The sequence below is a fragment of the Apodemus sylvaticus genome, chromosome 6 (genome assembly GCF_947179515.1).
Source record: "Apodemus sylvaticus chromosome 6, mApoSyl1.1, whole genome shotgun sequence".
Taxonomy (NCBI): Eukaryota; Metazoa; Chordata; class Mammalia; order Rodentia; family Muridae; genus Apodemus; species Apodemus sylvaticus.
In genome coordinates, this window is record NC_067477.1 from 10,547,127 (window position 1) to 10,574,514 (window position 27,388).

Below are 27,388 nucleotides of genomic sequence, written 5' to 3' on the forward strand. Positions count from 1 at the left end.
ACTCACTCAGGCCTCCTTCAGGTTATCGACTTGGCTTGAGGGCTGAGGTGCCAGCTGTGTCCTGGGCTCCTCTAGGACAGGAGGCCCAGGGCATCTCCCAAGCTCAGCAGCACAGGGCTTGCCCCCTCTTGCAATCATCTCTCCCTGCTGAGGCCTGTTGCTCGATACTGTTCTCAGCCCGGGGCATCCACCCAGAACCGGCCATCCTGGTTCAGGAGCCCGGGCCTCTGCTCTTCATTAGCCCTCCAGGTGACTCAGCCTACCCAAGCCTGAGAACCCAGCTAGCATACTGGCTTAGCAGCTTTAATGGAGACCAGAATAACATCAACTTGATAAACACAGGTGTGCTTCGCCCGTGGGAAAGCCAGGGAGTAGAAAGTGGCCTGAGTGGCTAGGGCGGTGTGCTCTGTGAGCGGGTCCTGGGTAGGATGAACAACCTTCCCAGTTGTTCAGGACAGAGAGGTTTCCAAATCATACGACTTTCAGTGCTAAGCCGGGAGGTCCAAGCAAACCTTTAAGAGTCCACTCTGCAGTCCAGGGACAGGTTAGGAAAGCGGATCTGTGAGCAGCCTGCTAACACTGCAGTGTGATCCATCACCAAGGGCAATGGATTCTGGGAACTCTTGAGCGCCAGGGCTGGGGCACAGAAGTGTGCATATGGTCCCTGCAGAGTAGGAGCTGTTTCCCCCCTAGGAGCCTCAGCCCAGGGCTACCCAGAGCCTTCAGTGGATCCTCCGAAGCCCTGGCTGTAAGGTGCCCCTCCAGCGAGCCCATCAAAGGTCTTCCACTGTGAAGCAATGTTTGTCCACAAAGCCACAGCTGTGACCGTTGTGCTTCCTCCAATGGCCTTTCCAGCCACCCCCACGTTCCCTCTTTGTGAGAGGATGTGCACATTCCAGGGCTTAAGAGCACTGACAAGGTCTCCTGCTTGTAGGAGGATGGTGTACAGACACACCTACACCCACGCCTAGCCTTACCCAAGCCAAGGCTCAAGAGGAAATGTGTCTAGGACAGGGAGTAGGAGATGAGGGGATGAGACACCTTTCTTTCCAGCCCCTCAATTCAGAACCAGGTCCCCAAGACTAGCTTATGGTCTCCAGCCCGCATCAGTCAAAGCCAATAAAGAGGCAGGAAACAGAGTGCAGGGCTGGATTCTCAGCCTCCGAAACGCAAGCCAACACTCTGGCCCTGGGAAGTGCAGCTCAAACTCCAGAGAGGGTGTCTGGCCCTGCAGCTTCCCTCAGGGCAGTGAGAAGCAGCCACAGAGGAGGCCTCCTCCCCAGTCAGGAAAGTAGAGGCAGGGCCTGGGGCTGGAGTGACCCTCCCCAATAAATGGCTTCACTTTCTCCTCCTCTGGCGATTAGGATGCCGGGATGGACAAGGCCTCACACACAGGTCTCAGTGAGAAACCCAAGGACACGGGGATGCTTTGCAATATGTTTATTTTTTATCAACCTACAACATACACATTTAAACCAAGTTACATGATTCATAACTACAGACCAGGGACAACCAACATGCCAAGCCCTGGCTGAGTGGCCAAGGGCACTCACTGAGGTCAGGCACACAGCACCTGGGATGCCCTCTGGTTCCTAGGAGTACCTGCTCTCTAGTAGTCCAAGGTGTTCACATTGGCACTTTCTGGCCAACAGGAGAGATGCTGACCGAGTAGGGAGTGGGGACACCCCAGGGGACACCCTTCCCTCCCACCTCAGGCTGTCTCCTGGACTTGCCTGGTGTGGGCTCACATCGCCTGCAAAGCAAGGGTATCTCTCCAATGTGTAGTCGGGTCTCAGGGGCTCATCCGGCGGGAAATGCTCTGACCAGCCTCAAATTCAGCCTAGGCTGTCCAGTGGCTCCCATATTTGGGCCAAGGAAACTGGGACAGGAGGAGGCCCTGTTTCCGGGTGTCGACAGGTTGTCAGTTAAAGGGGTCCAGCCATCCATTTCTTTCCACACAGCCCCACCTGACAGGCCCTGACCACCTGGAGGCGGAAATGTCAAATCAAGCACACTCTGCTCAGAGCCACTTAAGACATCACTCAGACCTCTCCCACGGGTGCACACGCCCAACAGCAGGGCCTGAGGCCCCGAAAGGTCACCCTGGCCCAACTCCGCATCAGGACTGGGCTGTCCCACTACCACTCTTCACATCTCTTCTCCAGCCCGCGTCTGGCCCTGGAAGTTGTCCATTCATACAGCACACACTCACAGGATCTCTAACCCCAGCCTGGAACAGGGACAACTCCTGCAGAAGAATTCTCAGCTCCACAACAAGACTACTGAGGGTTTGCCAGCCAAAGCCCCAGCCGTCCTGGAGCAAAGAACGCCCAGGAGCAAAGAATGCCCCTTGACCCGGAGGCTCCTGCCAGAGATTCAGTGGCTTTAGACAGGGGTGGAACTGGATCGGGAGAGAAGGAAGGCAAGCGCCTCTTGCCAGCGCACGTGTCAGCAGTGTGGGCGAAAGAGCAGGCTGCCGCGCGGGTCCAGGGCCAGCGTGCGTCCCGGGTCGTCGCTCTGCACTCCAGCCAGGCTGCGAGACTGCACGGGTCTCAGCGATCGCGGTGCCCCCACCGCCCCTCCCAAGCCAACCTTGGCCGTCGGGGCCACCCCGTCGCTGCTGTCGTCGCCGCCGTGCGCGCCGGGTCTAGTGGTCCTAAACATTTCACAATTGCGCTACAGAACTGTTGAACTGTTAAGAACCACTGGACCAGGCGCGCCTGCACACGGAAGTTCTGCGCAGCCCGGACCTCCGGGGCCACCGCTCAGCGCCCTCCTGCGACCCGGCCCGCGTGGCCCGGCTGCACTCTGTGCGGCGGCGGCCTGCGTGCCTGCGCCTTTTATGCAGCACGGCCGCCCGGCTCGGCGCCGGAACGCGCCAGCCGCGCTGGCCGGACCGGTTTTTCCAGGCCCGTGGGTCGCGCGGCGGGTCGGCCCGACGCCCCGAGAGCTGCTCCGCGTGCCCGCGCGGGGGTGGCCCTGAGTCACCGGCCGCACCCGGCGCCCAGATCGGCGCACCTGGCCGGGGTCGACGCGGGGGCCGCGCCCGCTGGAAGCCGGAGCATCGGCTTTGCAAGGCTCGCCAAGGGGCCACGCCGGCGGGGCATGCACCGAGCCCCACGGGCGGCGCGGGGGCGGGATCGGACACGCCCGCACCGAGGACTCGCTTCAAAGAGAACTCCGTGGGAGGGGAAGGAGGGAACAAAGAGAAAGTGAAACTGGGTGGGGGGGCTGCGGCGAGTTTCTGCTTCCCAGACCTGGGCCTCTCAGCGATCGGAGGGGGCGGGGCGAGCCTAGTCCTGGGTCCTTGTGCCAGCTACCAGGGACCTTGCCCGCAGTCCAAAGGGCCCCGCGTGCTCCACACCTGCAGGCGCCCTGCCCTCTGAGTCACTGAACTTCCAGAGTCCCCTCCAGAGCAGCCTGCTGTAAGGACAGTGTTAAGGACATGGAGAGCCATTGGAGTCACTCTCAGAATCCTTCCTGCAGAACTTGAATCCCTGAGGACTAGCAGAAGGCTGTCATAATGCATTCAAGTCCAGGCCAGCCACCCCAAGGAACACAGTGTCGGCCGTGCTGAGCGCCACTGACTGGACCGAGGCAGGAGGAAGCCACTGGGCTGTGAGGAAGGCTATAGACTTTTCACTGATGGCGCTGTCAAGTTAAACATTTGCATTCAGCTTGTAGGGTGAAATAGTGGAGGTTTTTGTGTGTCATTTTGCAGTTGGGTTTGCAGCCTCAGAGAGAAGCCATGCCTTCTCAGAGGCTCCACAGCCCCTGGCAGCGTGTAAGTCTGGTTGAATGTGAAGTCAGGGGTGGGAGCTGGCATGGAGGACTTAGGGAATGTCCACAAAGAGGCATGCCAAAGTCTTACTACTTAGACTGGAAGTCATCCCCTATCTCAGTGAGAAACCCTGAACGGCAAGACAGGAAAACAAACAAAGCCCTTCGCACCCAGTGTTCCCTGAGTGGACTTCCTTCCCACAGCAAACGTGGGCACTGTGCCTCAGAGGGGACTTTTGAGAGGCAGGTGATAACTCCAGGCCCTGATGGCTCTCTTGCAACAGGAAATACTACAACCAGAAGGGTAACCTTGCAAGAGATCACTTGTGTATGAGGAGATGGGTGGGGGTGGCCTGGAGGGCTCAACTGGGGAGTCTCGATTATAGAATAGAAAACGCTGGGAAAACACAGAGGGCGTGACGAAAGGGAGATCTTCCCTAGAGATAGTCCTGGTGCCCAGGAGCTGAAGCCTCCCTAGAGGGAAATTACCAGTGTGCAAAATAGCAGTGAGCCTTGCCTGCTGAGGGCAGGGTTCGGCTCTCCCCCCACTGTGAGGAGGGCCATAGGGCTCCCCAGCTTACGTAAACAGAAGTTTCTGGTCTGAGAGCAGCCTGAATCACCTGCATGTGCCATAGAGGACCCCAGTGTTCCTGCTGATGGAAGGATGGCCCGGTGCCCTTCTTAGGAGCCTGAAAAGAACATGTGAGTGTCTCAAGTGTCACCTCATGGACCATGCCATCTGTCTAAGCGACTTACCATGTGGCCCTTACTAACAGCACCTGCCTTCTGGGCAGTGCCATCATCCTAGAGGATCCAGAGAACCGGCCTGGGCCCCCTGACCCTTGCTGCTCATGTCTGCAGAACCTGTGGCTGGCGATCTGGGCAAAAGTCTCAGTCAGACTTCCACAGCTGGCAGGCGGGGACTGGGGGTGTTTCGGCAGAACGGGGAAGGGAGCCACTCGGCTTGCACAGTCTACGAAGTGTGGGGACCCCAAGCAATGGCCCTGCCGGTCCCTCAGGAGGAGGGTGAGGGCCTGTGGTATGTGGACAGCAGGCTGAGTTCACCTTCCACACTTTCCTCAGGCATATGTATGTCTCACAGTCTCCCCACCTTGCCCCGGACCCCGGAAGTCTCAGCCCACAGGTGAAATCAGAGCTTGCGGACACTCATGCCCCGTGGTGCCTCTCCACCCACTCATCAGGGATTCACTGAGGTGTGGGGTAAAGGCTCCTAGGCTCCTGCTGCACTCAGGTGGTGTCACCAGGTTGTGCAAGGTGTGAGCACACCTGTCTGGGTGAGGAACTGGGAGGCTGCCAGGGCAGCGTCTGCTGGGGCCTGGGAACCAGGCTGAGGAGCCTAAGGTGTGGGTAGGGAGCCTCAGCCTGGCTCACCCGAATGACAAGGCCGGCTCTTGGGGTCACGTTTGCTCACCATCCTTAGGGTGTAAATTCTCAGGGGGCCTGGGTGCTTTTGAGCCCTGTCTAGGGGCCCAAAGGACAGATAAGCATCCTCACATAGGTACAAGAGAGCGGGAGGCTTCTGGCTCCTAGCAAGAAAGGGCAAAGGCTGTACGCAGCAGAATAGGTGACCACATCTCACACCTGAGGACCTGGAGCCCTGAGAGGGTCGTGTCCTTGCTAGGCGCTTGGACAGAGGGCTGAGAGGTGCCTGCTTCCTCAAGTCCCATTATGCCTTAGTCAGCACCAGCAGCTGCCCACTCTGTCACCCTGGCAGGATCCCTGCCTTCCCCACAAGCAGCCCTGGCCACAGAGGGGAGCGGGTTGAGAGCTGGAAGATGCACACACACACACACACACACACACACACACACACGCACACACACGCACACACACACACCATGTCTGGGGTCTATTGGCCAGAACACCCAGGTTTCCATGGCTGCCTCAAAAGGTGACTGAGCCCCAGGAGAGAATAATTAGGATGTGTAGATGGGGCCGGAAGCCGCCAGAGGGGATGGGGTGGGGTGGGGCAGCTTGGCCCTCCCTTTGTCACCCTATCCTGCCGCCCCAGGCTGGCCTCAGGATGATTGCTTAAGAGGACTACTGTCTGCTGTGGAGACGGCTCTCTGCCCCACAGCCTGAGGCCTATTCCCCACAATTGCACACAGTCACAGCCCACAGACCCATCCGGCCAAGGAGCAGCTGTCCTGACAACTTTATTGACAACTTTGATGATATTCTGCTCATCAAAGACCTCCAGACTGTCATACCAACAGGCTGGGAAGCAGTTTATCAGAAGATGACCCCAACTTAGGGAGGGTAAAGTCCGATGCCCTGAGTCAGCTCCGGGGGCGCGTGGCTGGAGGGGATGACAAGGCGAGAACAGAGCTGGCTTTTGAAACCCGTCAAGGTCTCACCAGATACAACGTTAGCCAGTCGGCTGCTGTGTGCCCGAGGTCCGCTGGGCAGTAAGGAAGCGCTCCTGCTGCAGCAGGGTGGCAGGTTGGGGGGCAAGGAGCACTTCCGGAAAAACAAGGTCTGCTGAGGATGTGCAAGGGATGCATCCGGAGGTAGGGCTCCCCCTACTGCACCCCAGACACGCTGTGTATGGAGTCCAGGCAGTCCCAGGAGTTTGGATGTCACCCACCCAGTCTCAAAACTCCAGAGAAACTGGATGGATGTCAGCTGGGAGCAGGCCTAGGCCTTTCTGGTTACTCAGCTCGAGACTGGATAGGGCGAAGGTCTGAGATGGGCTTCTCCTACATGAAGCCCCAGCAGCCTCTATCTCCAGAAGATTGTGTTTACTCTAGGGGTCCCCAAGAAAGGCTCTGGATGACGCGTCTCCCATATCCACGTCCTCCAGCTGTTTCCAAAATAGGCTCTGGGACACCAGGTGCCACAATCCAGTTGCAAAGCAATGAGAGGTCACTGAGGCGCTATCGGCCCAGCCCAGGACCGAGTGGGGCTGGCCGCTGCCTCGTCCTTAAGGCTCCGTATCAGGCTCACCACATCTGCATTCCCAGCTGCTTCAGCCTGTAGGGGAGAGAGACCTGTGGGGACTGCCTGGGCTGCAGCACCCAGAAGCCCCAAAGCTCCACTGACCCCTACAGATGCCCCACCCTCACCCTGGGGACCGGCCAGACACAGCATCATGGAGTGGGATGATTCTAAGGGAAGTTATTTCCCTAGGAGGAACGGGCGGACGGTTCCTGGTGGAGGAGTTGGGAGGGTGGCTGAGGCCCTCCAGGAGGCCCGGGAGGAGGAGACCCGGGAGGAGGCAGGCACTCACTACTTGCAGGGCACAGTGTCCACCATAGTCCAGCTGTCCCAGGTCAGCCCCAGCCTGCCACCATGCCTTCAGGCCTTCGCTGTCTCCCCTTGATGCCAGCCTGGGAATGGGGGGGGGCATGGAGAGAAACTGTCAGAACCTGCTGGGTCCCTCACCTGCCCGCCTTCCGTAGGTGCCTCTCCCAGTGCCCTAGGTGCTCTTACAAAGACAGCCCTAAACAGCTGATCCAGCAGCACCCAGCCCTGGGGCAGGAGTCTAAGCTGCGGGCGGGCGGCCTGGAGTCTGGTTTCACCAATGGGGTGTGACTGTGACTCAGGTCAAGGGCAGGAGCTCAAGAGCACATGTGCGTACACACCACACACACACACACACACACACACACACACACACGCATTCGAGTGCACCTATGAGCATGCACACACCCACCCCTGCCAGTTTCATATTTCACAACACAGACTCTGTGACGTGTTTGGCCTGCCTCAAGGCAGAAGGAAGTAATGACAGCCAATGGCTACCCAAGGGCCATCGTCCCCAGGTGGCACTGTAGAATTTCTGGGGTGAATCATGCTGGAAGCGTCCCCTGCCAGTTCACCTACACTGTTTCTCCCTACGCCTCAGTCCAGTTAGCAGCTCAAGTTAGCCCAGGCTCTGGAAAGCAGAGTTCTTGGGGATGGCTGACTCTAGCCTCGGCTTCCTGGGATCTGCATGCTGCCTCAGTTTCCTCATCTTTCATCAGAGCCAATGTCTGCCTAGGTGCAGTCCTGAACCAAGCTACCCCAGGAGGTCTTCAAAGCCAGCTATGGCCAGCCTCCATTCTCCTGTTCCCTCCCACGCTCACCCCATCGCCTCTGCAAGCCGCCCTCATCCCTCCATCTTGGAGAGAAGTCAGTAAACAGCCCTTTCCCCCTCGGGAAACTGCAGACCAGTGTAGGGGCCTGAGACTGAGACCTGTAGACTTAGGGCGTCCCAACAAGTCATTCTGAAGTCTCATGATAATCTCCATCACCCAGGATGAACACTGCGTGACAGCACCCAACCCCAGCTGTAACAGCCCAGATCTGCTTTTCTCTTTCCCTGTCTTTACTCCCCCTACCCCCATGCCTACCAAGCCCAGAGCACATGCGCCCCCGGGCTGGATTGTTCTGTTGGGCACTCCTGTAACAGGTGTCACCTGGGTGTGGGCTCCCCCTCCTCAGCCCCACCCCGTGGACCTGATCCTCCCATCAGCCCCATGGCTCTCCTGGACCATAAGGCTGTCCCCCTTACATACATACGGCCGCTCAGACCATCACCTGCACAGCTCTGTCCCAACGCCCTCCAGCTCCTGGGGAGACAGGTGAGCCCCAGCAGCCCGCAGCAGCCCAATGACACTCTGATGCCTGTTGTGAAACAGTGGTGACTGTCAGTGTGGCCTGGGTCCTGCCAGCCTCACCCAGTTCTCAGAGATGGGGAGTGCCCACCCAGACACCCACTGCCTGGTTCCAGACAAGGACTGTCCCCTGACTCTTTGCCCAGGCTAGGGTGCCATCTCCACGGCCTCCATTTATTGGCCCCTTCACAGGGTGTCCCAAGTCCCAAGACACCAGTCTGCGGGCTGAACAGCTCTTTATGCAAACTGCACACCCCAGGAGGCCTCCCTCATCTCTTGGGAGTAGCATCCCAGACACATTCAGCCAGTCAGTCCCGATGTGTCACACATCTGAAGTGACCTCCCTCTGCTTAGACTCAGGATAGGCTCTGGGAAAACCAAATCAGCTGTGCCCCGACTCCACCCTTGGATATAGGCTGGGAAACAGGAACAGTGGGGTCTAGCATGGCTGGAGCCATTTCCTGAGGTAATTTATCTAGCTAAGTCACATCCAGAGGGGGAGCTGCCTGCTGGGGCAGGGGTGTCAGCAGGGCCAAGGTAGAGCCTCCCAGACTTGTTCCGAAAAGAAGGCTCTGCCTCAGCATCCACAACACGGGGTGGGGGTGTCACCAGGGAGGGACCAGGACTGGACACTACCATCTGGTATCCCTGGCAGCCCACTCCCTAACACCCCAGTGTCTGAGGGGAGGGCTGGGCTGGGCGCTGCTGGGAGAAGCTGCTCTGGTAGAGACGCCTCTGCCAGCTGGTCGGTGCCACCGCCACACGACAAGCTGCCACCACATGGACAGGCGACAGGAGGAAGCACCCAACTCTGTTGGCATGACCTCTGCACCCAACGCTGCTCTTGGGTCATCAACTGAACTACACCGTGCGGCCTCAGCCTTCCGGCATGGGACAGGAGAAGCTAGCAGGTGTGAGGGCACCCACGGGGTCCTGTCCTCTTTCCCTCATAGATGTTGGGCAATACCCAAACACCCACACTCTCTCAGCATGCCCAGGGCAGGGCCTGGCAGGCAGGACTGGAGATAAGTGGGTACCATTCCACATGGGGTGCTGCTCAGGTCATCTGTGCCTGTCATAGCCCCTCTGCTAGCTCTTTTCTGCCGGATCTTGGGACACACGGATGCCCAGGGATCACCAGGAACTCCTCACACTTTGTCCGTGGTGTTCTCCTTTCCTAGACACTGCCAGCGTCTTCCGAGGCCACCTCCTCCATGTAGCCCTTCCAGATTGCCTCACAGAAACAGGCCTCTGTCTCGGACCCTGTATGTGTTCCACCTGATCTTTGTTCACATCAGACAGACGTCCTCTCTCCAGCTGCCCACATGCTCCCTGCAGCACCCGGGCCCCTGGTACCTGCCCCTCACGGCCAGCAGCAGTGGGCTCTCGCCATCCTCATTACGGGCATCCACGTCCACGCCCCTCTGTAGCAGCATGCTGACCACTGCAGCGTGGCCCCTCCGTGCGGCCGCATGCAGTGGGGTTTGACCACTGTAGTCCTTCAGATTTAGGTCTCTGCCCTAGGAGGACACAAGGGCACACAGGCTCAAAACAGGGCCAGGCCAGGTCAGGTGAGCCACCTAAAGGACTGGGAAGATGAGTGGGGTTCATAGGGTCCCCAGCCCCCCAGCTTCCAGCCAGGCCCTTGGGCTAGTATGCAGGCCCATTGCCCAGGGAACAACAGTGGGGCCCGTGGGAGGTGTTCTGCCCGTGGGAGCAGCATCCCGCCCGCTAGCTTGTCCCTCGGTGGGGAACTCACCAGCTCCACAAAGGCCTGCAGAGTATCCAGGTCACCAGCGTGAGCTGCAGCCAGGGCCAGGCCGGGCAGAACATCCTTCATGGCATCGGCCTCCTGGGAAGGCAATGGCGACAGGGGCCACTGCCACGCTCTGAGGCACTGAGTACTCACAGCATAAGGACAGACAAAGCTGGCAGTCCCCTGTCTGTGTGAACCCATCTCCCCACATGGTGAGGTAGGAGGTCACAGGAGGAAAGCACCAAAACTGCTCCACGGGGGGCTCTGGGAGGATCCCCCGTGCCCACCCACTAGCCTACCCGCCCCTACACACTGGGAGCAAAGACCAGGCTAGCACCCGTTTCCTCTATCTGCCATCTATGCCATTGATCCCCAGGATCTATTTCATTTTCTGCCTCCACTGCAGACAGGATAATGGTCACAGGTCATTCCTTGAGAGAGCATGGGAAATGGTGCAGGACCCACCACACACACACACACACACACACACACACACACTGGAAGGGCCTCGGTACACAAGTATAGTAACACTGCCCAGTTGCCCAGGGCCTTGCCAATGCCCCCCAAAGCCTTCAAAGTGACACTCTGTCCAGCGACCATGCTGGCCTAACCAGAGCTCCAGGCCAGCAGGGCCCCAGAGACGAGGAACCTCATCACACAGTCACCCTAATGACAGGCCACGCACACAGCCATGCACACAGCCTGCATGGAGTCATTAGCCACCCGGCATATAAGGTGACTCTGCACAGGCCACTTGCTGGGCTCCTAGGTCCTCAGCTCCCTCAGCCCAGCTAGGGTCTGCACACTCACGTACTGAGGGCGGAGGGAAGCTCCAAGGTTAGACCACATTCCAAGGTGCGGGTGTGTGGCCTGGAACCCTCAGCTCAGAGTCCTGAGGAGACCCTAGTCAGCCCTGACTCTTCATCACCCAGGGCAGACAGCACCTCCACCTTGTTGAAGCTCATCCCAGTCTGTGGTGACAAGCCGGCAGGACATGCCCTGACCACAGCAGCCCCTGCTGGCTGCCCCATCTTTTCTATTTCCATACAACAGACACCCCCTTTCCTTTCCTGACTCCGCCTTGAGATCCCTCCAAACGCTCACCATCTGCCCAGAGCTTCTTCCTGGTCCTCCCGCTAGGCCAGACCCACAGTGCCAGAGATGGTAGGTTCTGCCCTCCCACCAGTGTTCTGACCCTGCCACCCACACACAACGCAGCTGCTGGTACCTGGCTGCCACTCATACTGAGAAGCCGTGCTACCCTGCAGCCATCTTGCAGGAAGGCATCTGTTGGAGGAAGCGTCATCTCTCCACGAAGATCCTTGGCCAGCAGCTACAACAGGAGGATATGGAGGCTGCTGGGCTCAGCCAGCCCAGGGCCAGGAGTCTGGACTACTTAGGGCGACCTGGATCCCTGGGCAGGGAGCCCAACACTCAGCCGGTGTGACATCTTGCAAGGGCTTAGTGTGACCCACAAACCCCTCAGAAGGCTAACGCTGCCCTTCCTCCCTATAAGCTCTGGGTTTCCTAAGACCTCAGCCAGGGTTTGGCAGCCTACAGGCCTGAGGCACTGTGTGTGAATCCCGCCTGGGAAGGAGGAGGCAGGGCAGGGTGTCAGGAGCGGTGGGGGAGGGTACTGAACTGGTCCTCAGAATCCAAGACTCCCCAAAGAAGGATAGGGTGTGGCCTCGGTGAACTGGGTCAGCACTGGTCCTATCTGCCCTTCCACTTCCAGAACACAGACACAGATGCTCCTTGTGGCCCTCTCAGGAGTCAACAGGCATTCCTGTGCTCACAGGAGTGCTCTGAGTCCCAAGGGTACACCCACCTTCTTCCTGTCCTTCAGGCTCAGCCCTGGCTGGCCCAGCACATAGGACAGTTTGGCCAGGGCAGCCTCTGATGTCATGTCGAAGCCCGAAACTATGCCAGCTCCTGCCATGGCCTGTGGGAGGGAAGGAGGCTGGCTCAGGGACCTCCCCAGCAGAAGGGGGACAGAACCTCCCTTTCCCCCAGGCCCACTTTCTACTCCTACCATGCCAGATGCATAGTCGGAAGTCACAGTCCCCTGAAGGCAATGGGTACAGTTGACAATGATGAGGCCTTGTTCAGACGCCGCCCGAAGCTCCTGGAGCAGGTCTGGCTTGGTGGGCCCGTTCCCGGAGCCGAAGGTCTCCATGACCACACCCTTCAGCGGGGGCTGCAGGAAGGTCCGTATCTGGGCAGGGAGCACAGATTTGGGGGGCTTCAGCTGGCAAGAGCGACAGAGCATATCCCAGGCTTCCTTCTCGGGGTAGCCAGGCTCTCTGTGGGGCGAGCTGAGCCTCATTATCCCCCTCCCCCTCCTGTGTTAGCATGAAGACACCTGAAGACCCTCAGAATGGGCCCTGCCCAGACTCCTCCAGGCAAGACAACTACATTCAAGGACAGAGGACAGTTTTGTGTCCTACTGGCATCTCATGTAATAGGTAAAGGAGGCACCACAGACACTATAGGAACAGCCGGTCCAGAGGGCTGAAGACAGGAAGTGGAAAAGGGCCGGCAAGCGTGAGGAAAGGCAAAGAGAGATGCAGGTGGGGTGGGGACGTACAAGCAGGCCAGCCTGGCCAGAAAGAAAACAGGAACAGCGGAGAGCAGAGTCCTGGGGACACTCGCAGCCAGCCTCAGAGTAGCATCCTAAGGGTAGCACAAGATGTCCACACACATCCTCACGCGTCCACACGCATCCTCGCGCGTCCACACGCATCCTCACGCGTCCACACTCGTGCATGAGCCCACACTCAGCTTACGAGCTCAGCCTTGCACCTTCAAGCTCTCAGGGCTCCATCCCAGGAAGTGGAGCCCCAACTCAACAGGGAAGCCCCTCCCCAAATGGGCAAGCGTGGTTCTATGCAGACTTTGGCCCAAGCAGGGCCAGGGGTGGGCGGAAGTGGGACCACGTTCCAGGGAGCCCTAGGGGGGCATGCGGGCCCAGGGGCCATGGAGAAGAATGCTGTAGGGCAGAAGGTTCTAAGGCTCCCCTACCAGGGAGGCGGGAATCCCAGGGTAGAGGCGCAGGAGGCCCACGTCGGGTTCCATGCTGCTGTGCACCACCAGGTGGTTCTTCCCGCTGGCCTTCCGGACCAGCTCACGGTTGACTGGGGACAGAGAAAGGTCTTCGTGTGTGAAAGCCGCAGGTCACAGACAGCTGAGGCCCCAGCCCTCCTCCAGTCTTTCCTGCCCACCCTCCTGCTCATCCTCCTCTAGGAATCAAATCCTTTCAGCCTGGTCTCCCGTAGGCCGGTGCCACGTTCCATACAATCCCACGGGCTGGGGTGACATTAGGAGAAAGATCAGCTGCCAAGCAGTGGTGATCAGGTGGTGACACGGACGATGGCGCTGAGGGTTGGGGGTTGCAGCTAACAGGGAAGGGAAGGAAGACGCCCAGGCAAGCCTGACTAAGCTGAGGCGATGTGTGTGGGGTAGGGACAGCACGCCAGGCAGAGGGACTGCTGTGTGCCGAGGCAGGAGCAGTCAGCTGGTCTCAGAGGAAGCCCAGTGGCTCCCTCTCATCAGACAGTCCAGCTTGTTGCCCTCTTGCTGAGCACTGGGCACCTTCTATGCCCACTGGCCATCAAGTCAATTAGTCGATCTTCTCAAGCCATACCTTTAAAGAAAGCAAGCCTCCATCTCTTTACACCCCAATCCAGGGGCCCAGTAGAGTCAGCCCTCCCATTCCCAGGCTGAGAAATGTGAGAGTCCTGGGCCAAAGGAGGGAAGGGGGGTAGGAATTTGGGGTCAGCATCCCTTGAACAGAGCCATGCCTGGGGACCTTCCAGAGGAGGAATTGTCCACAGGGTCAAAGGCCATGGTGAGTTCACACCAGGGCATCAGCCACACGGGCAGGAAAAGGCATGGCAAGTTATCGCTTGAAATTAATGAATCCCAGTTACCCAGAAGCCTCCAGGCCTCCAGAGGTGGGATGTCGGTGGCTCTCCTGTACTAGACTGCAGGGGATCCTCTACTCCAGCCTAGGAAAACTGCGTCCTGAAGAGGGGAGCGGCACCCTTGACGTGCCACGCACGGCCACGCACAGCCACGCACAGCCACGCACAGCCACGCACAGGACTGGGACAAGACGGCAGCTCCAGGTTCCTCCTCCAAGACTGCCCACCCTTGCTGTCCTCCTGACCTCATGCCGTGCGAAGGGGTCATGAACTCAGGAGGTCTGCAGACAGAGCAGCCACATGTGATAATCAACCTGACAATATTCCGGACACGCACTGAAGGTAGAGGGATGGGGGCGGGGCGCGCGCGCGCGCGCGCGCACGCTTGCGCACATGCGCACACATACATACACACACACACACACACACACACACACACACACACACACACACCCTATAAGCTACGGCACCCATCAGCTCATACAATGGCAGTGTGAGGGGTCCTTTAATTTAAGGACCTGCATCTCAGCTGGGCAGACTGATAAGGCTGGATGGCGCAGTTGCTGCCATCAAAAGAGTTATGGGTGGGGGTGGGGGTGGGGTTGCGCAGACAAAGGAGCACCCCATGGCCAGCCACTCTCCTGATGAGTCCGGAAGTCTCTCCTTGGAATCTTTAAGTCCTCCCCATGATGGGTTGCGGGTGGGTGGGTGGGGGCTCTGGGGACATAAAGGGGAAGGCAGCAGTGACTAAACTAGACTGTCACCTTGATCCTTTAAGAGCCCCTGCTGTCTTCCAGGCAGAGAGATCAATCTAGCCCAGTAGTCTAGCCTGCTCTTAGCCTTAGGGTCTGAGGTGGCCCTGCCGGTTCTGGCAGGAGGTAGGTGACTCCTAAGTACAGAGCAGGGCACATGTCTGTGTGTCAAAGGTATGGCGCAAGACCCCGAGCTAGTGGACAGCAAGATCAAGGGGTGCCTTTGCAGCAATGTGGCTCCCTCCCTCAGCTCCTCTGCTCTGGGGGGGGGGGGGCTGGGAGGCTCCCCTGCAGAGGCAGAGCTGAAGGAGCAAACTAGGGGTGAGGAAGAGGGGGAGATGGCGGAGGCACACAGGAATGAGCAGAGCCAGTAAGGCCTAGCCGCCCCCCAGGCACCGTATCCCTGCGCAGGCGCAGAGCAGACTGAGCAGCTACGGCCTACATCTTTCCTGTCTATCACTAAGGATGGTCCCTGGACCCCTCACCTCCCAGAGGGTGCATGAAGAGTCGATGGCAGCCCTCAGGAGGCCCACATCATGTGGTGTCAGGGATCTGTCCTGTGGACAGCTGGCTGGAGGCAGGCACATGTATGCAGGAACCCCACCTCCCTCCTCCCTCCCTCCTTCCCTCCCTCCCTCCCTCCCTCCTTCCCTCCCTCCCCTGGCCTTACCAACCACACCCTGAGCAGAACCCAAGATTTCTCCACATGAGATGTCAGAACTGGCTGGGCAGCCTGCCGATAGCTAGAAGCGAGGTGCAGGTTCCCACACACCCACACAGCAGGATGGATCAGGATATTGGGCTGGGCTGGGCTGGGCAGCCAGATGTCCCAGTGTGGAGGAGTCTTTTAGAACCAGCGTGAAGGCCTATCTGCCCACAGGAGAATCTCCAGTCCTGAGCCCAGATAAGGAACGACTCAGGCTTAGAGAGCTGAGCTGCAGAGCGGTGTCCACTGCTCCCTCCCTGGGCCACTAGTGCCACCACCCAGCATGGGCTAAGAGCTAGATCACCATAAGCCACAGTCTAAGCAGGCTCTTCCGAGGAGGCTTCGACAGGTCCGGGCCCGAGATAACAAGCGGACCTCTGCCACCCCAGAGACCCTGGTGCTCGGGCTTGGGGATTTTCCCTGCCTACAGGGTAGGGGGAAGGGAAGGCCTTTAGGAAGTAGCCCAGCCCTCCCTGGAGGTTCTCCTGAACCTGCAACAGCTTCTGATGCCAAGGAAGAGTACCAAGAACCTGCAGGTCCCAGCAATGCTGTGTCCCACCCACAGGACTTACTGTGCCCTGGCAGACGCAGAGTGTGGGTGAGGGCTGCCTCCACCCTCCTAGAGAGATGGGACAGTGCCAATCATCCTGCCAGACAAGAAGAGCTGCTTTGGCTCTAGACTAGCAGCCCGACCTGAGCATGCACAGGGAAGCCCAGTGTGACTGGGTGCAGGACCCTAATGGAATTCCAAAGACAACAGGGCAGGGACCAGAGCCCAGGTCTGCACCTCAGTTATAGGCAGGCGTGGGAGGGGTTCAAGAACCTGGGACCAGTGAGCAGTGGGGCCACTTGCCCCAGAATCAGATGGCTGTTCAAGTCTCCTCTATACCTGCTTAGGACAGGCCAGGGAAAGACCAGTTGCCCTGAGTTGATAGAGACACCGTTTCTTAGGAGGATACAGATCTAAGATGGGAGGCTGGGGGCCATTAGAGTCAAAGTCTGACTGGCATCAGAGGTCACTCTGCACTTAGGGTAAGGCATAGCTACTCCCTTCTGGAAGCTCCAAGACCAGGACCCTCTGGGACTCCTAAGGGTCATGTTATACTACAAAGAGCTAGGTTCTAAGAAGGCCCAGTGTACACAGTGAAACACAGGCTGTCACTGAGAGGAACTTCTCAGCTGAGGGTCATGTGAGCCAGACTCACAAGCTCTGAGCGATGTTCACCACAGAGTCTCCCACCTGCACGCAGACCCCAGCCCCCCTCCCCACTGTCAGCCAGCAGGCAGACCCCCTTACTTGTCACATCTGCGCCCACAGTGGCTAGAGGGGGCAGGTTAGGGGAGCAGAAAGCTGCAAACCTCCTAGCATCCACCTTGGTTGTCCGATTGCCCCGGAAGAGCTGATTCTGGAAGAACAGGCAGACCTGTGGAAGGCAGGATGGCAAGCAGCTCAGAGCCGGCCCCTGACACCCCCTCGCTCTCCCCAGACCACCAGCACCCACATATTAAACCTTGAAGGTAACCAGCGGGCAGGGTCCCTCCCAGGTCACCTGCCTGCCAATGCCACCAAGTGAAGACTCAAGTCCCCCAGGACCCAGGGAGCCTGGCATTGAACACATAGATGGCTGCCGGCGGCGCTGGCCGGCTGTTCGGCCAGCACCTCTCCGCTGGTGCTCAAGGAGCCAGAGACTCCTCTAAGGTGACCGAGGTTGGGGGACCACCCTTTACCTGCCTGCTCATCTTTCCTAATTCCTGACCATGACCTCGCCAATCTCCAGGGAGCAGCTAAAGACAAAAGGACTCCCAGCCTGGCCTGTGAGGAACAGGCCTGTGTCGTCTTTCTGCTCTGCTAGTTGAGACAAGGAGCCCATGAGGAAGGACACCACAGACTCCAAGCCTAAGGTGGACACAGTCCATTTTCATGGACTATGCGTATGCACACAACACAGTGTAGAGTATCTACAACATAAAACCTGGCTGCTCTCAGGGGTGTCGGTGCAGAGGGGGCCGGGCCTCCTTCCTCGGCTTGGTCAACTCCAGGCTTTTCACGGTTGTATCACTTGGGAGGATAGGGTCAGATGTCCCAACCTCCTGCGGGTCCCGCGTGTGCCATACCACATCCCTGGCATTCACTCCCCCAACCCCCACCCAGGCCACACACGCAGCCAGGCCAGATACCTCAGGGATGACGTACTGGCCAGCCATGAGCAGAGCCCCCAGCAGGTTCTCACGGCCATCACTCCACAGCGCGTGGATAGGTACCTGGAGAGAGGGCGGAGAGGTGGCTGAGGCCTGGAAGTCAGGGCACACCCAGATCCCCACTCTAGGTAAACCTGTCAACCTAGCCAGGCAGGGGAGCCGAGGAAGGCTTGGGCTGAGGACTGGGGTCTGGAGATATATAGTCCACTCCCAAGGCTGCCAACCGCTGGCATTGCTTCTGAATGTCTGCACTGGGATGACCTGTCCATCTGGTGGCCACAGAAGGGAAGGAACCAATAAACACCCAGGTCCAGTTTTGGCCCCCAGATGACAAAGCTGCAAAGTCCAGTCCTCTCGCTACTCCAAGAGCTATGGGGCAGGCAAGGGGACCCAGGGTGGAACTTCCTTCCTGAGGCCTGCAGAGCAGGCTGGCCTGTCCCCTCACTGCACAGGTATACCACAGACAGCGCCTGGAGTGGCTGGGCAGTGCCCGAGAGGACACAAGTAGACGGGAGCGCTGTGGGATATGGAGAGGACACGGGCTGCAAGAGCGTCTGGACGGAGAACGGGCAGCTGGGAGCGGACAGTGCAGCGCCCCTGGAGGGAGGCGCCCCCTCATGCACGAGCTAGGGAGGACCTGTGGCCACGGACCTCCAGTGGAATCATAAGAACTAGGGATGATTTGTTGTGGACATTTCCAGAGTAGGGCTACTGTACTATGTGGTTCTCTGGGAATTTGGAGAGACTGCATCAGAGCAACTGACCCAGCACTCCCAACAGTACCTGGCCCTCTGAAAAGAGGGTTTCCCATGCGGGACAGCTGAACTCCCACCTTGTGGACCCCCAGGTTATGCTCAAAGAGGAGGGCCCAGATGCTGGCTTCCTGTACGTAGGCCTTGGCCTCTGCCCCGTGGGAGGTTCTGAAGGGCTTGGGTAGGATTGGGCTCCAGTGGCCACCCAGAGCCACAGAAACCCCTCTACTCAAATAGTTATTTACTACAGCATTCCATTCCATTTGGTTTGGGCGAAGGCATACTGGTCAGGGCTAGAGGAGGGGGTGTCAAATGTAAGGGTTGCTACGGATAGCACCAGAAAGAAGAGGTACAAGAGGCAGGTGGGGGAGTCTCCTGAGGAGATGCCCTACGTGCAGCTACCGTGATGACTCTTGGGAGGTGGCACTGAGCAGCGGACAGGAAGCCCAGTAGAAAGAAGGGAAAATCCCTGCATGGTAGAGCTGTAAGGGGCATGGTAGAGCCCCACGGGCTGGGCACTGGGAACTCTCGAGACCTGAATGGGTAAGACCTCCAGGAGCCCGTGGGGCCCTCGCTTCAGGAATGAATTGGTAGCTCATCCCGGAAGCTCAGCAAGGTTGTGGTGGCCAGGCAGGGCCACCACTAAAGGGTCTACACACTCTACGTAGCAAGGACGGTGCCAGACACAGCTGTTGAGGGGGAAGCCCAGGGCTGGCCACGGCCTGGCTCTGTGTCCCCTGGAGGTCTCTGACTCTGAGGGCATGTTACCTGGGCACCGGTGAGGATGACCGGTTTCTGCAGGTTTTCCAGCATGAAAGAGAGCACTGAGGCAGCAAAGGCCATGGTGTCCGTGCCATGGATGACCACAAAGCCCTGGTACTGGGCGTAGTGTCTCTGTTGGAAGGAATGAGCTCAGGACAGGACAGGTCTCTCCACCACAGGCCCTTTCCTGGGAACATGGCAGCAGGCAGGTATCTCCTCACAGGCCACGAGGAAGAGAAAAGGCCTAGGATGCTGGTAGAGGGCTGGGTGTGGCACTCTTTCGTCCCTCCAGCCCCCACAGGCCCTCTCTGGACGCTCTGCTGGAGTCCCACTCTGTAACTTGCTTTAAAGAATGAGGGAATGTGGGCTCCAGGGACTCTAGCTACCCAAATTTTCAGCTGGCAGCTCCCAGGAGCAAACGGTCCATGGTGGACACTCTCTAACCATCATGTCCCTGTGGCATGCTGGCCAAAGCTGTGGCTGCCAAGACAATAGTTCTGAAGGCTGAGAGGCTCTACGCTGCACAGGAACCTCTTGACCCATTGAAAGACCAGAAGAGCTAGGCAGTCCCGTGGAGCAGTGTGCCCTCTGCTGGCCATATGCGGTACAGCTGCTTTGCTTCCCAGGTATGAGGAGCACCAGGCCTTCATGAGATTGTGTAGCTTACCCTGCTTCGTGACAGAGTAGCATCAAGCGGACCTAGCCTGGAGACTCTGTCAGTCACAAGTGAGGAAGACTGCTCTGGGGAACGTAGAGCCCAGATTACCCTATCCTGGACAGCTGGGGCTTCTTAGGGGCGGGCAAGTAAACATAGCTACAGCTGCACCTGAGAGCTAGGTGTGTGACCACGGGAGAAAAGCTGAGGGGAGGGAGGGTTGGCTGCAGCTGCCCTCGACGCTATGACTACCAGTACCAGACACTGGGAGGGAGGGTTTGGAGCTAAATCCATTGAGAGGCCGCTCTAAGGTTGAGATTGGGGGCGGGGGAGGGGGTCAGGACCACAAAGAAACTCAGCCCCCACATCTCCCACCCCAGTGCTAACTGGAACAAGCGAACTGTGTGAGCAACCAGCCTCTACTCGTATGAGAGAAAGGTGATCAGGCTGCAGTGCGTGGCCCAGGACCCAGCCCTTTCCCGATGCACGTTACTGCCACGTCTCAGGTGGACACAAACTCACCATGAGCGCACAGTTATTCACTTGCCCAGTGTTCTGCAGGAGGCTTGCCCTGCCCTCCAGTCCCGCCCACATTTAGCCCCTCCCACACCATAACCGCCCCCAGGATCCACCTTACGTCCATTCCCACCTTCCAGCCCAACCTAGCTTTCTGGCCCCACCCACACCCCACAGCCCCGCCCATGACCCGTCCACGGCCACACTCCTGCCCTGCCCGCACTCCCACCCGCTACCTCTATGGTTTGGGCAATCTGAACCCACTCAGTGATGGTCATGTCACTGGAGTCGAAGAGTGGCTGGCACTCCAGAACCGTGTAGATGATCCTCTGGTCAGGACTTGCCGGGCTGCAGGAGGCAGAACCAGTCTCCCATTCTGCCTTTCTCCTGATCCAAAGCCCCACCTCCACGGCGTTCTCTGACTAGGGTGTGGGGCGGGGCTGTGGCATCTTGGGAGGGGCTTTGGCATCCTGGGAGGGGCTGTGATGTGGGCGGGGCTGTGACATCCTGGGAGGGCCTAGGGTGAGGGTGGGGCTGTGGCATCCTGGGAGGGGCTAGGGTGTGGGTGAGGTTGTGGCATCCTGGGAGGGGCTAGGGTGAAGGTAGGGCTGTGGCATCCTGGGAGGGGCTGGGATGTGGGCGGGGCTGTGGCATCCTGGGAGGGGCTAGGGTGTGGGTGGGGCTGTGGCATCCTGGGAGGTAGGGTGTGGAAGGGGCTGTGCCTAGCAGGGGCTCACATGTGAAAGGGGGCTGTATGATTACTGTAAATGGGTTCCCCTCACTAGCAGCATATCATGAGATGAGCCCAGCCTCCCTTCTACCGTGAGTTCCAGTGCATCTCCAAGAGGTAGACAGGCTAACCTGAAGGAAGTGTCCCTGCACTAGCTCAGAGAGAGGTCAAGACCACCAGCTCCTGTGAGGCAGAAATCTACCTCACTCGGCTGTGAAGGGTACAAGGTCGCTGGGGCAGTGAGGATACACAAGACAGCCGTCTGAAGAGGGAAGGGCCACCTGGGTGGGCCCAGCCTCGTCTGATACGCTTGGTACCTAGACGGGTGAGTCCTTGTCACGCTTCCTTTACTCCTGCCCTTTCGAGCTCAAGAGCTTACGGGGAGGGGAGGAGGAAAGTTGGACAGTAAGCTGAGTCCCGGGCACACCATGGGGCACAGGTCCTCCTCTGCACCACAGCAAAGGCCAAAGCCCATGAACTCAAGGTGTCAGAGATGCCTCATGCAAGGGGCTCACACCAGAGGCTGCGTCCTCTGGCCCTGGCAGGACCTGCCCACCCTTTCAACCCTAGGACAGCTGCACGCCATCCCTGCCACAGAGCCTGGAAGAGTGGTCACTCACGGCAGCACCAGCGTATCCTCGGGCAGGCTGTGGGTCCTGGCATACTCTTCATCATGGAACATGTGAAGTGTCCGCAGGACGGCAGCCAGGCCTCGTCCAGGAACCAGCACTGCGGGCAGAGTCCAGATCAGGGTCATAGCAAACGCTCGCAGTCAAACACCAGTCCCTCCTCCTGGGTGGCAGGGGCCGGTCAGGCTTCAGCCGGACCAGACCAGACAAGACTAGCACAGATGTCACAGGCTGGGAGGGCTGGGCCGCGGCTGCCCCAAAGACCTCAGGTAACTGAGGTAGCAGTTTCACCTGGAAACTTTGGCACCCTTCTCTGGAGCTGGCTCCTCAGAGTCCTAATCTTGAACCCAGATGATCCCAGAAGCTCCGAGCACCAGTGTCTGCTCTGTCCTGCCTCTGCTTGTATCAAATGTGTCTGTACACCCCGCCAAGAGGGGTCCGTGGGGCCAGGTCCTCTCCAGGCGTTGAGCCAATGGCTGCTATATACACTCACAGTCCTGACCTGTCCGCCCCACCCCACAGAGTATGGACTGTGTACAGCTTCTCCAAGGTCCAGTTCAGGCACCCCGTCCTGTCCCCAAAGGCCAAGCACACAAGTACCCCCAACCCATCCTGCAGCATTAGTATCTGGGGAACCCAGATCTCAGGGAATGCTGTGAGCCCTGTTCCCAACACACCCCCAGTGGGTCCTACTGTCTGGCAGAGGCTCCCAGAAAACAAGACTGAAGCCCCAGCCGTTGCTCTATGCCACCTTCTGCTAGCTCCGTGACCTTGGGCAGATTGGGTAACCTTCTCAGACACAGTTGCTGTACTGATCCCTGTGTGAGTGTCCCCACATGGCCTGGGCCCAGAGCGCAGCAGTAAAGGCACGTGAGACCTCAGGAGGAGGTGGTGGTGTGTCAGTCATGGGTGTCACCTATCACAGCACAACCTCTGCTGGCTGGACCCTCTTCTGTTGCTGCATCACTATTAGCAAGTCTGTAGTCCCTCAACAGCCTGGTCAGTTCTCAGCCCTGGGTGGGCACGCTGCGCCTGCTACCTGGGGATCTACAGCCAAGCCCTGACTGCAGGAATCAGCCTCATTTGCTGCAGGCTGAGGGGCTTTTACCCGCTGGACTCATTCCCAACTCTTATCCCGTGCCCCCTCTTCAATACCTGGCCCCCTCTGCCTCTCCCCTGGTCACAGCTGCAGAATCCCTTTGCTGGGAGGCCCTGTGCTTATTGTGGGGACATGGACACCTCTGGGGACCACGGGGAGGAGCCCCACCTATGGCCTAGTGGGCTTTCCTTCCTCACTTCTCCACCACGCCTGAACCAAGCTGACAGGAACTCACCCCAGAAGGCGCGACTGGTGCTGAGGGGTGCCAAGGTGAGGGAGGGTTCAGCCCTCGCCATCCCCTTAAACAGCTTGCAGACCTGTGGGCCCCAGCGGAGTGCCAGCGTCAACCGAGTTTGATGCCTGCCTCACCCTCATGCCAACAGCCATGGAAACATCCAGCCCACCTCCTGACCAGGGGCCCACCTTCCCCGAGGATGCTCTTGCTACATCCTATTTCTTGGGTGACACTTGAGCATGCGCCGCACCCCCACCCCCTGCTGCTGCTGCTTACCAACCCTGCACTGCTACAGGCTAGCGCTCATTCCTGAGACCACGGTCGCAAGTAAAACACAGATGAGATGCGCTTCTATACCAGCCCCCAGGTGCAGGTCAGGAGCCCACAGAATCCAGAGCTGACAACGCTGTCCCCTGCCATGGCCCCAGCTTCTCTACCCCCCTCCCATCTCCAACACAACACACCCCCGGCCTAGCATGGAGTCCCTAAAACTTCTCGGGTGTGGTCTGTGGTCACTGCCACTTATGGAAATGTTTCGTGGACTGGGCTCAGAAAGCGGAGGGACCCTGTGTGTTTAGTCAGCCCCATGGGCCTCCAAAGACACCCTCCGTGTGACCAGGCCCGTGAGCCTGCCTCCACGTTCAGGGGCCGCCCAGCATCCTTGTCTAAGAACCTGCGTGTGGCATTTGTCTTTTGTGACAAAGTTTTTGACGGTATGACTGTGTAAAGTACCCGGGGGTGGGGGGGAGAGAAGATGCTGCATTTTCACCTGTGCGTCCTTCTAAGAAAAGGCAGGCAGGGGAGGGGCGGGCACACACCGGAGGCCATTGACAATGCAGAACACAGAACAGAGGTGCTGTCTCATTACAGCAGGGGGAATGTGGCCTCAAACCAAGGAGCCTGGCAGCCACCAGAAGGTGGAGGCGGCAGGAAAACCACTCAGCTGTTAAGGCCTTGAGACTTTAAACTTTGCCTCCAGAAAGAGGGACGGGCCCTGAGGCTCTCGTCGCTGAACGGCTGACAACCTCAGGACACTGAGACCTCAGTCTCCATGAGATGTCCCTGGACAGCAGATGGCACTGGATAGCCCAGTGGCGGCTCACCTCCAGGGACGGGGAAGGGGACAGGGTACTTAGGCGAGGGACCTGTGAACATGTTTGCATCAGGCAAGGGTCCTCTGTCTACAGCTGGACTATTAACTCTGACCATGGGCCATGGCTCCTGGGGTAATCATGGGCTGGACTGAGGGGGTACAGACCCTGGGAGCCCCATTTGAAGGAAGACACCTGACAAGCATTAAAACCAGCCAAGAGAAATCTAAACTCTCCTATGCTATTCTTCCTGGGAAGAAACTACAAACTTGTTATCACATGACAAAATCCTAGAAAACAAAAAATATCGTCACAGAAACAGTCAAGGAAGGCAGGACCTGGGCTGCCAGGTGAGACCATTTTTCTGGATTCTGTTTAAATTAGAATTTTCTGTGATTTCTTTCAGTGTTCTAATACTGGCCTTCATTCCCAATTCTGATTTTATAACCTGCACCCTTTTCCCACAGAGGGTACTCCCAAAAGCATATAACCCTGGGATGCTGAGCCCCCCTGGGAACTCCGGCTGGCCTGTGCAAGGGTCACACTGCGTGTCATCCCACCTGACTAGGCTCTAGGGCTGGCGCCAAGTGTGACCACTGGGCAGGGAGCAGCTTTGGCTCCTCTGTGCAGAAGCTCAGCTGCCCTGCGGTGGTTGCAAGGAATGACTCCCAAGGGCAGCAGGCAAGAGGTACCCGAGTTAACACAGGACGCCCTTGGGTGCGCAGGTGTCACTGAAGCAAGCCAGGCTTGGGGTCACTCAGCACATGTTGTTTTGTGACTTGTGACATTTCCACAGAACCCTGAAAGGGGTGGTGAAGAGGAGAGACACGCTGCCACCTCTGCCCTCTCCTGCCTTGGCAGGACTCGCCACACGGCATTGGGCACTGTTTACCAGCAGGTGAACGAGCTGTCCCAACAGCAGCAATCCAAACAGCTTCCCTGTAGCGGAAGCTGCCACTCCCACTCGCAAGGGGCCAGGACCCACGAAAAGCAGGGCCAAGCTGGTTAATCATTTATGCCTGTGGGGCCATGCGGGGAAGGCAGCGCCTGCAGCCCACAGTTCAGCAATCCATAGCCGGGCACATGCCTGAGCCCCAGGTCCCAGGCTTAGGCATGACCCGATGCGCCTCGCTTTGGGGTTTGCCTCATTTCCAGAAACCCTTTCCCTTTATGGGTCAAGGCACCCATTCATATCTGCCTATCTGAAGAGCCACACCTCATGAGGCAGGCCCAAGGCTCTGAGACTGCGCACAGGCTGCTCCTTCATGTGTGTAGATCCCCCTCGGGGTCGTCAAAAGCCAGATCTCTTTTCTAGTTCTCCCTGGTTCCCTGAGGATTAGGCCCAAGGCTCCCTAAAGTTGCTCTATGCCGGGCGTGGTGGCGCACACCTGTAATCCCAGCACTTGGGAGGCAGAGGTAGGCAGATTTCTGAGTTCGAGACCAGCCTGGTCTACAGAGTGAGTTCCAGGACAGCCAGGGCTACACAGAGAAACCCTGTCTCAAAAAAACAAAACAAAAAACTAAAGTTGCTCTAAAGAGGAAAAAGGGTCAGTAGCTACAGCCCCATGGAGGCCGCGGAGTCCCATCAAGGCTGGGATGGGTTTCTGGACATAGCCGCTCTGGGGATTAGAGCCCTCAGCTTAGAACCACACTGTCCTGGCTGCTGCCTGCCCTCTCCCGGGTGTCGGAAGCCTGCTGCGCTTTGGTCTCCTTGGGTGGAGTATCTGCCTCCCTGAGGAGGGGGCTCCTAAGCCAGGGCAGATGCCTGTCGGCCCCCATCTCTTCCCAGGGCTTGCGTATCCCAGATCTAGGAGCAGGTCCTAGAAGATCTTCGCCCATCTGAAAATCCACACCCTACCCATTCGGGGCTTCAAGGTATTCCACTCGCCAGGCCTACCATGCTCTTCCAGCCTCTTAAGAGAAACGTAGCGCGCGCGCACACACACACACACACACACACACACACACACACACACACACACACACGGGAACATCCGAGGGACATGAGGCACAATGTCACCACTGGTGGGACTGTGCTCGGAGTCCACTGGTCCCTCAGCTTGGGCCATACCAGTTCAACAGGAACGGAGTCGCCCGTGTGTGAAGTCCAGAGGGGAAGCGGCAAGAGGTGGGACAAGGTCTGGCAGTACCTGACCCTCTGGCGCTCACCCTTAATGGCTGTCATTGCCCTATGTCCATCACACCAGTGAAGACCAAGCAAACTGGCCATCCATCGCCTCACCTGCTAGCGGGGTGTCCTCAAGGGCATTCACCAGGGTGTCCCCACCAGAGGCAGCAGACCGTGTCAGGACAGCCTTCCAAGACCCTGACCCTGGCGCCCAAGCTCCTTGAGCACCCAGCTGGGCCCTTAGTTTAGGAAACCCAAAGGTTCTCTGCGGGGAGAGAGCAGGCAGGTAGCGCTGCCTGAGGCCGCGCTAGTCCCTCAAAGGAAGCTGGCTCACCCTAAGGGCTTTCACAGGCCAGAGGGTGTGGAATCCTCCAGCATCCTTCCCAGCGCCCCAGGCACAGAACAGCGCAGTCTTCCGAGGTCCCTCCTCTCTCCATGAGTCTCCCGGCTTCGGGGATCCTTCAGGTCAGGAAGCGTTACCCTGCCCCTCACCCCCTTCTAGAGCCTGGGCTTCAGACTCCAGCCACCAGATCTCCCGGAGGAGGAAGGGTCCTGTCTACCCTTGCAAGAGGCAGCCCCGGAGTTCCCAGTGGCCCAGCCCTGAGGCTGTTCTGCTTAACGGCGTGGGGACACAGACTCACCTCCGCCTTCGCTCCGCATGCCGATGGTGCCGCCCGTGTAGATGGCCAGCAGCCGCCGCTCAGGTCCGGTAGCACGCGCCATGGCTGGGACAGTGGACTCCTCAGCGGGGACAGAGCCAAAGGGAAAGCAAGACCGGGAAGCGGAGGGGCCTGAAGGGTGGGGCTTACTGGAGATCTGGGGCTCCTCTGGTTGGTGGGAACTGAAGATCCGAGGTAGGCTGGACCTGGGGTGGAGGAGGAGTCGCCTTCAAAGTAGAGAGCGGGACACTTGTAGACAGCGTGACTCTTGTAAAGGGCAGGAAGGATGTCTGCCAGGGATGGGCTGAGACCATAGTGGGTGGGGCCTCAAAATGGGGCGGGTTTTCTGGGTTTGCCTTACCTAACTCAGGCCAGGGACCTCAAGAATGCCCAGTCA

The 27,388-nt window shown here is 58.6% G+C and overlaps 1 protein-coding gene across 1 annotated transcript; it reads right to left on the minus strand.

The window, feature by feature from the left end:
- Window positions 1–5,978: 5,978 nt before the first annotated feature.
- Window positions 5,979–27,055, minus strand: Aspg (asparaginase). Its single transcript, XM_052186674.1, has 15 exons — window positions 26,974–27,055; window positions 21,771–21,879; window positions 20,657–20,768; window positions 19,256–19,381; window positions 17,715–17,798; window positions 16,834–16,960; window positions 13,177–13,289; window positions 12,188–12,370; window positions 11,984–12,097; window positions 11,384–11,488; window positions 10,159–10,251; window positions 9,756–9,919; window positions 8,323–8,409; window positions 7,031–7,130; window positions 5,979–6,774 (listed from the first exon to the last, which is right to left on the minus strand). The coding sequence occupies exons 1-15, from the start codon at window positions 27,053–27,055 to the stop codon at window positions 6,667–6,669; spliced, it is 1,707 nt and encodes a 568-aa protein (XP_052042634.1). The 3' UTR covers window positions 5,979–6,666.
- Window positions 27,056–27,388: the final 333 nt, after the last annotated feature.

Coding starts and splice junctions, on each gene's coding strand:
- Aspg (XM_052186674.1), bottom strand. CDS start 27,055: ATGGCGCGTGCTACCGGACCTGAGCGGCGGCTGCTGGCCATCTACACG. Junction 21,880..26,973: donor CATGCGGAGCGAAGGCGGAG/GTGAGTCTGTGT, acceptor CTCTGCCCGCAG/TGCTGGTTCCTGGACGAGGC. Junction 12,371..13,176: donor CTGGGATTCCCGCCTCCCTG/GTAGGGGAGCCT, acceptor CTCCCTGCCCAG/ATACGGACCTTCCTGCAGCC.